The sequence below is a fragment of the Strigops habroptila genome, chromosome 3 (assembly GCF_004027225.2).
Source record: "Strigops habroptila isolate Jane chromosome 3, bStrHab1.2.pri, whole genome shotgun sequence".
In the NCBI taxonomy this organism is placed as follows: Eukaryota; Metazoa; Chordata; class Aves; order Psittaciformes; family Psittacidae; genus Strigops; species Strigops habroptila.
In genome coordinates, this window is record NC_044279.2 from 57,254,045 (window position 1) to 57,263,847 (window position 9,803).

General features: G+C 39.3%; 1 protein-coding gene across 3 annotated transcripts in view; it reads left to right on the plus strand.

Annotated features, from left to right (window-relative positions):
- Positions 1–8,864, plus strand: part of SULT4A1 (sulfotransferase family 4A member 1) — a 31,192-nt gene extending 22,328 nt beyond the window's left edge. The window contains exons 5-8 of one of the 3 annotated variants that reach the window (XR_003990611.1): positions 281–375; positions 1,830–1,968; positions 5,409–5,538; positions 7,204–8,864. Coding sequence is in view for 2 of the 3 variants with exons in the window: in XM_030479915.1 (XP_030335775.1) it covers positions 281–375; positions 1,830–1,968; positions 7,204–7,316 (347 nt within the window). In the remaining variant the exon portion in view is untranslated. Of the gene's footprint in view, positions 1–280; positions 376–1,829; positions 1,969–5,408; positions 5,600–7,203 lie in introns of those variants that run through there. The other 2 variants (XM_030479915.1, XM_030479916.1) reach the window with 2 other exon arrangements.
- Positions 8,865–9,803: the final 939 nt, after the last annotated feature.

Below are 9,803 nucleotides of genomic sequence, written 5' to 3' on the forward strand. Positions count from 1 at the left end.
GTCAGGTGTTATTAATACTGAGCTACAAGAGGTCCATAATGAAATATGGTGGCATTTTGTCGTTATGGTAAGTTAGTTCTTTTGAATATTCCAAACTGAGAAAAACTCTGTTTTAATTAAATTCCTTGCTGTGCCTGGCAGTGGGTCAAAACCAGATGCTGTTCTCCGGGGGCTATGAACCACTCCAGTCAATTTATTTTTCTCCTTTTTTTTCCGTTTCGAAAAGAGCTTAATAACAAAAGTATTCATTTTTCTCATGCCAATCATAATGTCTTTGTAGTAGGGTATGGTTCGTGGTTTGAACATGTGCAAGAGTTTTGGGAACATCACATGGATGCCAATGTACTTTTTCTCAAGTATGAAGACATGCATAAGGTAGGTTAGATGTAGCAAAAAGGTATTTTAATTACATTTAGCATCATAGTGTTTAAAATACAGAAAGTACAACATTTGCTTCTTATGTCCATATTTGGGCTCCCTAATGTCTGATACCATTTTTAAAGCACTGGCATTCAATAGATTCTGTGGACTTCCAGCACTTTAATAAACCTAGCAATTTACTCAGGAATCTGCCTGCATCCATAGGCACCAAAGTGCTCAAAGAGAAGGCAGAGATGTGTAACTGCTCAGTGCTTGGTACGCTCAGTCCTGGCATTAATTTAAAAGAAATGTCTTGCAGTGTGTGCTGTATCAATGAGGGGAAGAAGTGAATCATCAGTATTTTTCCTATATATTTGGCATTTATTCTCCTTATTTGGTTGTTGTTACTGTCTTCTGTGAAACAGTGTTGAAAACAATTAGAGATGATTGTGTAGTATAAGGTGAACATAATTATTTGATCCTTACAGTATGCTGGCTAATAAATCCACTTGTATTTTTAATCAGAAATTTAGTAGAAATACTACATAGAACATTGGTTTTCATTTGCTATTGCAATAATGTATTTTTGAGAATTAATGAAAATACTTCAAAATGTTTATTTGACTGGAAAATTAAAACAGGGAAAACGCAGCTTCTGTCTCTAAACTACAAAAAGGCAAAATAAGAGTATAACTCAATAAAGCTGGGTATATTATGTCAGTTTTACAGAGCCTTCTGATAGAGCAGGATGCTAAAGGAAGATGTAATACAATCAGAACAATTAAAAAGGTTAAGTAGAATTTATTTCAAACCCATAGTTTGAATAATGATATATTCCTAGCCATGTACACTGGTGGGTGCTGCTGAAAGCTGGTGGTGTCTAGTATCTGCCTGCTTCCTGATAAACATTGCTATGTTGCCCTTGCAACTCCAGAAATCTTACTCATACTGAGAAACCCTGGAGGTCCGGATGTAGAAATTAATGACTGCTTATTCTCAGAGGCCACCTTGCTAGATCCTTTCTACCTGCCTGAATGCAGTCCCAGAAGCTAACAATGAAGGAAAGGCTGTTCTAACATTTGTAGTAATTTATTTTTATCAAGATAAAAATCAAAGTAATTTTTTATTCCTCCAAAATACACTGGTATTCAAAGTAATGAGTTAAGGGGGTGGTGTTGTCTGAAATGGGAAGCATCAGAATTACTTCGCAGTTCCCCGTTCTAATATTTGAAGAGGCGAGCTTACATGATCATGTTCTCTGCCGACCTGTCTTACCCCAATTACTTAAGTGTGTTTATTTTCAGAAAATTAGAAGGTGGCAGAATTTTAAGACAGTGGTGTTTTTACAGTTCTGCATTTCTATTTCTCACATTCATCAAGATGTAACTTATTTTGAAATATTTAAACTAATTTAAAAAGGTCATTTAAGATATTGTAAAATAAACTACTTTTTAAATGCTGTTTTACAGGACCTAGCAACGATGGTTGAGCAACTGGTGAGGTTCTTAGGAGTTTCTTATGACAAAGCACAGTTGGAATCCATGGTGGAACACTGCCATCAACTCATTGACCAGTGCTGTAATGCAGAAGCACTTCCCGTTGGCAGGGGTATGTTTAAAACCCACAGTAAAACTCTTACTGTGAAAGTTGCAAGAAGCAACTGACAACTTAGTAACCTCCAGTATGTGTTAAGATGTTGGCAAAATATTGCTGTGGAAATGATGGGAGGTAACTGACTGTTGGTGCAAATTGGGGGTTTGTTTCTTTTGAAATAAATTTAGGTAGAAGTGACTAAAAAGGATGGAAATATCCAGGATTGACAGTGTATATTCAACACCATGCAAAACACTATGTTGGAGAGTCTTTGGCTTACTTCAGTGGCTTGAGCTATTCAGGCTGGGAAGACTGCACCACTCCTTCTAAGCTTTGGCATGTCATAGTCCACACAATTTCATACAGTTTATCCTCGCCTAAGGCCTTGTTTTTAAATATATCAGATATTCTAGAAAAGCAGATAATTCTAATTTGAAGGCATGAAATGACAAAGACCTGTAGCTTTCCTTTTTCATGAGCTTTTTCTTTTCATTGCCTATTTTAGCTGTTTAAAATGTGTCCAGATTCTAGATGTTTATTCTGGTGAGGTCTTTCTCTAGGAACCTGAAGTGCCTTTTGATCTGTTGATACATCTGTCCTTTGATAATGTCAAGAAATCAAGTCTTCTCTCAGCTGTCTTTCTGACAGGCATAAAAGAGTGAACTCAGTAAGTCTCCCTCAAATTATTTTCTGTACAGCACTTAACAGCTCTTTTTAAAGATGAGGGAATAAGATCAAGATGGTCAATTCCTGTGTCAGCCTCACATATGCTTTATTCAGACATAAAATCACTTTATTGACTCATTTACTCCAGTTTTAATTGGAACTTTCTCCCTCTTCCTTGTTTGTCCATCCCTAGCCATGTTAGCAGTTCTTGGTACAGCATCATACGTGAAGCATGTGTTTATCATGGCTACAAAGTCTTTTCAGAGGAATTGATTTACGGGTTATTGTCCCTTACTGAGGGATATAACGATCTGAATATTTCGATCTGTAGGAGCTTTTTCCATACTACCTCATCCTTCATGTGATCTGCAGATTATGTCAGCTGTAATTTTTATAATTGCTTTCAAATCTCTGATAAAAATTTAAAGTATTGTCTGTCCATGACTACCAATTCTGAGTTAGGCAGTTGTTTATGCATTTATCGTGCATTTTGTCAATGTATTTCTATTTAAACCACTAAAATCACTTGCCTTACGAAAGTCTATTGTATGTTTGTATTCACCTTTAATCAAACTGTGATCTTACCAACACTTAGATTTGTTTGAGAGCAAGTTTGCTTTCCCATGAAAGCAGGTTCACTGGTATTCTGTACTGCCTTTGTGTCTGTCTTGGCAGAGCCTTATGCCAGTTCTCCATTGCTCAACTCAAACTATCATCACTTACTGACCCAGGATAGCTTGTCCTCTGTGCACGCTGGCACAAATATTTCAGAATGTCATGCTTGAAAGAAAACCATTGCTCACACCTCCTTGCAGATGACTTTGCACACCTGGTACGGAAAGGCTCTTGGTGCATTCTTGTAGGGGCTATACACTCGTTATTACAGTAGGACCTGGAAACCAGATTCTGGATTCCTGGGCAGATCACAGAATCATTAGGGTTGGAAGGGACCTCTGGGGATCATCCAGTCCAACCCCCCTGCCAAGGTAGTGCCACCCAGAGCAGGTTACGCAGGAACACGTCCAGGCAGGTTTTGAATATCTCCAGAGACGGAGACTCCACAACCCCCTGGGCAGCCTGTTCCAGGGCTCTGCCACCCTCAGTGTAAAGAAGTTCTTCCTTATGTTGAGGGGAAACTTCTTGTGTTTTAGTTTATGGCCGTTGCTCCTCATCCTGTCGCTGGGCACCACTGAAAAGAGTCTGGCACCGTCCTCCTGGCACCCACCTTTGAGATATTGATCTGCACTAATGAGATCCCCTCACAGCCTGCTCGTCTCCAGACTAAACAGGCCCAGCTTCCACAATCTTTCCTCATAAGAGATGCTCTAGACTCCTGATCATCCTTGTGGTCCTCCGCTGGACCCTTTCCAGCAGCTCCTTGTCTTTCTTGTACTGAGGAGCCCAGCACTGGACAGAGCACTCCAGATGTGGCCTCACCAGGGTCAGTAGAAGGGGAGGATCAGCTCCCTTGACCTGCTGCCACACTGCTCCAGATGCACCCCAGGATACTACTGGCCCTCCTGGCTGCAAGGGCACTCTGCCGGCTCATAGTCAGCATATCATCCACCAATACCCCCGGGTCCCTCTCAGCTGAACTGCTCTCTAGTTCTCTGTCACAACTGAGAGATAGTACCTCTTTTTCTCCAGTTCATGGTAATGATGAGTTCCTGGAATAAATATGTCAAGTTTGCTGGTTTGAGGTAAAATTCCAGTGAAGACAAAGTAGTTTGTAGTTTCACTGAAAGACCTAATATATTCCATAGAGTTTCTGCTACAGTCTCCACTGTATTGTGTGTTTTCCTGCTTTTAGTTACCTTGCTTTCAACTCCTATCCTAACTTCCCCTTACTACTTAAAACTGAAAATTCATCATGTAACACAACTTGTGTCTTGTGTGAAAACAGACCATCTCATTTGCAGTAGGATTTTAAGGCACATTGCCTAACTGATTTGATTACCAACCACTTCTCTGCTACGAAGACAAGATCACAAAGTAGTGAGTCTGGTAAGACATCCTGAGGGTCTTGGATAAAGTGTTCTATGTCAGTGCAAGATTTTACAAATAACAGAGCCACATTCTCCTCCATTGACTTGCCTGTAACATAGACCCCTAGGTTTGTTCCTAACCCCACGATCTGGAGGTCTGTGAAGTAGCAGCACAGCTACATACTATGCACAGCCCAAACCCCCCTCCTTGTCCAGTGAAAGCCAGGAAGGTTGTGAAGAAAGGCGAGGTTGTAATATAAGAGAACATAGCTGCTGCTGAGACCTTTCACAGGCAGAAAGGTCAGCTGCTGTCTCTGCTGGCCAGCTCATCTCCACCCAGATGAACAGGGTGATGCCAATCTTTGCTGCATGCACCATTCTGTACGTGGCATTAGTGTTTGTTGTTCTGTAGTGGAGCCTGCAAGCCCCCAGTCAAGGGGCAGAGCCTCTTATTTATACTGTCTACAAATCTTCCAAAAAGAAGCCTCCATTTTGTAATAGAGAAGGAAGGGAGCTACAGCAGTTAATGTAGTATTTTGTCATTTGTTCACTGTGTGCTTTTTATTAAAAATAGCTTTCTGTTGAATTTCGTTTGCTGTCTCTGGCTTTTACAATATTTTGTTACTTCAGAATGCAGTTTCATTAACAGTGCTTTGTTCCTTCTCTGTTTGTTTCTGTGACAAAGAATGGTGGCAATAACATGACAGCTTATTGTAATTTGTTTCAAATATTTTTAATTTGTCATTAGTTACATTTACTTTATTATTTTGCTTTATTTTAGTTCTTCATTTTTTTTTCTTTTAGCACATTGATCTTTACTCTGAAGATAAGCCTGAGCTGCTGTGAAAGCAGAACAATGATTAGATATATTACTTATATTTGACTGTTATCACATCATAATTTTCACAGTTGCATGATTCAAATCATAAACCAGGTGGGTGACCTTTTGACGAGCTATCAATTCATATCGTTAAAAATAAAGATGTTACAAATAATCCACTGTCTATGTCCTTTATAAAACTTGTCATTTGTCCATATGTGGTGTTAGGGAGATTCAGAAATAAAAGGCTTCTCTTTCCCAAGCAGAGGAAGAAAATGTTTTATTATCATTGTTGAAGGGGAAAAACAAGCTTTTATGTTTCATGCTGTACTTTATGCAATTATAGTTGTCAGAGCAAAACTGAAATCAGTATCAGATGTTTTATGATTGTGTTTCCTTAAATGTTTGTGGGTTTGGGGTTTTTTTTTTGATGCAGAAGAAGTTTGGTGAAAACAATAAATGATGCATTTTCAGTCAGTTTCAGGTTCTTTTGATCTTTGGATCCTGAGAACAAACCAGAACACTTATCATACCTTCAGGAGTTATAGGAAAACCCTGATTTCATAAAATGGCTCTTGCCACACATACATACGCTATCATGTTAGTATGTAATTTGTAGGTGCTGCAAACAGTTTTGTCTTTGGACTCAATTATAGAGTTGCTGCGTAAAAGCAAGGGTAATTAAATTAAATGCGTATTCTTATATATCAAACGCATAATTAAGCTCCCTGCATGTAGTTTTGTTCTTGCTGTTATGATTAAACTCTCTGGTAGCACAGTCCCAATTCTCCTTTCATTTATTCCAGTTGAACAAGCCTGGATCTCATCTTTATTTATATCCAACATAAATGAGAAGAGAATTGGGCTTCTCAGTCTGGTTACTCTACGGGTTTTATTCACCAGCAAGTAACCCTGGCTGACTTTGAGTTAAATATATTTTGGACTGTGGTGGAGCAGTGGTTAAGGGGCCTGCAACCTTTGCCATCAGGTTATGTTACTAGCTGGGTTCAGTAGAGTAGAATACTCCATACAAGGAAAAAGTGTTCAGCATCTGTATTGCATCCACCAGAAGCTTCCCATTCCTCGTGTACAAAATTAAAATTTAAATGGCACAACCTGGGTGCACGGCACTTGTCCTGTTCTGTAGGTATAATCTAGGCACTTGTATTTAACAAATGATTCTCTCCATATTGAGAAACATAAATTAACCTGTTGAATTGATCTTTAAACATAAAATAATAGAAATTAGTAATGATATTACATCTTGATAATCAGAATTCAGTAATCGGTTTAATACTCTGCATTCCATGTACCTTTTTGGATAGTTCTCTAACCAGTGTATGCTGGAGGCACAGCCATTTTTAGACGTATTCTTGTTAGCGGTTGGAATCGTTGATGCATAATAACGCATTGTCTGATTGACAGCCATAGTTTGCACTGAAACCAGAAATGCACTTTTAAATGAATACCCAACCCCAAATCTGTTAATTTCTGATTCAGGCTAGAGTAAACTCCCACAAAAATCTGATTTTTTCCTGTCTAATTCTCGGCTGATGCAGATACTGAGGTGTATGGTGCTCATTTTAAGGCTTTGTAAGGGTTGTAGTGGGGCAGTTGGGTAAGTCAGTGGACAGCCTTAGGTCTCACTGAGCTTTCAATGAAAGCTAAGACTGATTAGCATCTCACAGATGATACTTAGTGCCCTGCACAATTACACTGTAGATACTTGGTGTCCTGTTATGTCTGCTCTCTGACTTGTGTTCCTTCTCTCCGTTTCAGGACGAGTTGGGCTATGGAAAGACATCTTCACTGTTTCAATGAATGAGAAATTTGATTTAGTTTATAAACAGAAGATGGGAAAATGTGACCTCACGTTTGATTTTTATTTATAAAAAATGCATGCATATGATATCCAAATATAGCTAGAAGTGCTTTATGCATTCATTTATTACCTGCTGGATAAACTACTGTAGCTATTATGTGTAACGAGATTTAAAGAAAGAAAAACAATCAAAGTAAACCATATCAGATACAATTATCTTTGATCCTAAACAGCTGTTTATCTTCTAGTATTTTAATCCTTCGTCCACATGCAAGAACTTCCCAGACAATACTAGAATATTCAGCTGTTATGGAATGTATTATATACGTATAAGGTATGTATCATATATGCAACTAGAATGTACACCTTTTCAGCCCCACATTGATTATTTAATGTGTTTTATAAAAGCTTTTCACTAGAACCTAAATAAATGGCCATAAACCAAATAAAAAATTATTTCAGAGGGAAACAAGTAACAGGCCAAAACTGTATGCTGGAATGATCTCAGGGGTTAATCGTCACATTTATTTTTATAGCAGGTATATCAAGTATAAATAAATCCCATTCCAAAATAGTAACTGATCAAAGTGGGGTTCACATTAGGTTCTATACACCCGTATCTGTATAATTTGAGTAGGTTCTGTGCACTGGCATACTCTGCAAGAGAGGCTGTGTTATGAAATATAGCTGTGATTGTCACACTAATCCCAAACTGACCCATACTTTCATGGATGACAGCACACAGCTGTCTGCCTGATGAATGAAGTTCAGTTCCATGCTGAAGGTCAGCAAACAAGTTTAAGCCCTCAACTCTTAATTCAGTCCCTCAAAACAGGGCTTAAAAGCAAGGCTTCTGGTGCAGGGTTTTTCTTGAGGAATCAGTCTCTGACCTGTATTGCTTTCCTGTGTAGATGTGAATTTCACTTATTAGATATAGTAAGAGAAGATAAGGTGCTAGATATCCTCTAATTCCACTAACAGTTAAGGGCACTTAGTGCTGTTTATGGTTTGTACAGACCCGAGTGGAAGATGAATATAGGTGCCAGCGAAAGCAGGCAGAGGAAACAGCAGCAGTGAAGGAAGATAGTTTTAAAATATGCCACCAGGTGGGAGTATTGCACAAACTTTCATGGAGAATACAGTTTCAGTAATCGTTAGCCATGACTGGTCTGGATTGTAATCAGGATTCAAGTCTGTTTAATCTTTTTTAATTCTCTATGTCAGGTACACAGCTTGAAGCAGGCTGCTATCACTATTAAACTCTCCAGAATTACTTTATTGTTCCGTTAGGTAATGACATGTATGCTTTTTAGGTTCTCGGCTGCAGAAGGCCTATTTTTGCTAGTCAAATATTCAGGCGTGCCAAAAGCCATGAGGAAGGACTAGCAGACTTTCAGTGTTTCAGTTCCGTTGGGAAACTGTCAGTTCAGCAACTGGCAAGTGGTGTAGCATGATGTGGCTTGACAGCACTTTTCCTTGTATATTTGTGAGTGAAAATGCTTTCAGTGAAATTTTATTTCTATTTTTATATTTTTAGTACTGTATGAATATTAAGCACTACACATTATACTTCTGTGCGTGCTTGCTTGCTTATTGAATAAAAGATGTGTTCCATGAATTGTGGTTTGCTCATTTTCTAGATCTCCTACTCAGGCCAGGTAGCCTTTGTACAAGCCATAGATTCTCTCCCCACCCACACCTAACTTAAGACAGAAGAACCACAGAAAGATGGCATCAACTCAGATGACCATCTGATGCAGTGAGCTGCCTCTGACAGCGGCCCATAACGAATGCCTGGGCAAGACTACACTAGAGAGCACAGGACTCTGTGAGCATCTTCGTGTTTAATAGAGCTATTCTTTTCCTACCCCTTGATTGCTGCCTTCTGTGCTAGCAGGTGAAATTCATCCAAGAGTCGAAAGTTTGGTCAGTGCCCATTCCCAGATAAGCCACACTGATACTCTGTCTTTGGATGTCTGGTCCCTGAAAACATTTCAGTCTTCTTGTTAACATCCGTAGGTAGTAAGCACCTTCCTATTTTGACAACTTGAACTGTCAGGACTCAGCCAAATGTCACCATGACTCTATACAAACACAGACACCCCTTAGCCAGATGCCCCAAATTGCCTCTGGAGAGAATGAGCCAAACGCATTGCAAATCAAGAACAAAAATACCAGAAAACCAAGAGAATGATTCTTTTCTCCCCTCAGCATTCAATTTTGTTAAGCTGCTTCTGCTGAGATAACTGCTGCAGAGTTAGCGCGCTAGCGAGATTTATCATAGTTACGCAGGTGGTAGCCCATTTAGTGATAGAAATCTGCAAGACACAGGGAGGATTTAGAGGCTTTGTTGCAATGATATTTCAAATCAGCAACAGGTATCCTCCTTTCCTGCAAAGAACTGAGTACCCTCAACGTTGGTTCAAACCAGCCATCACTGCCCATATACCTTCATGGAAATACCAAATATACGTATGTCTTCACTGGTGGTGTGGTTTAAGCCCAGCTGGCAACTCACTCCCCCCACTTCTTCCTCTCCTGCTCCCAGAGGGATGGG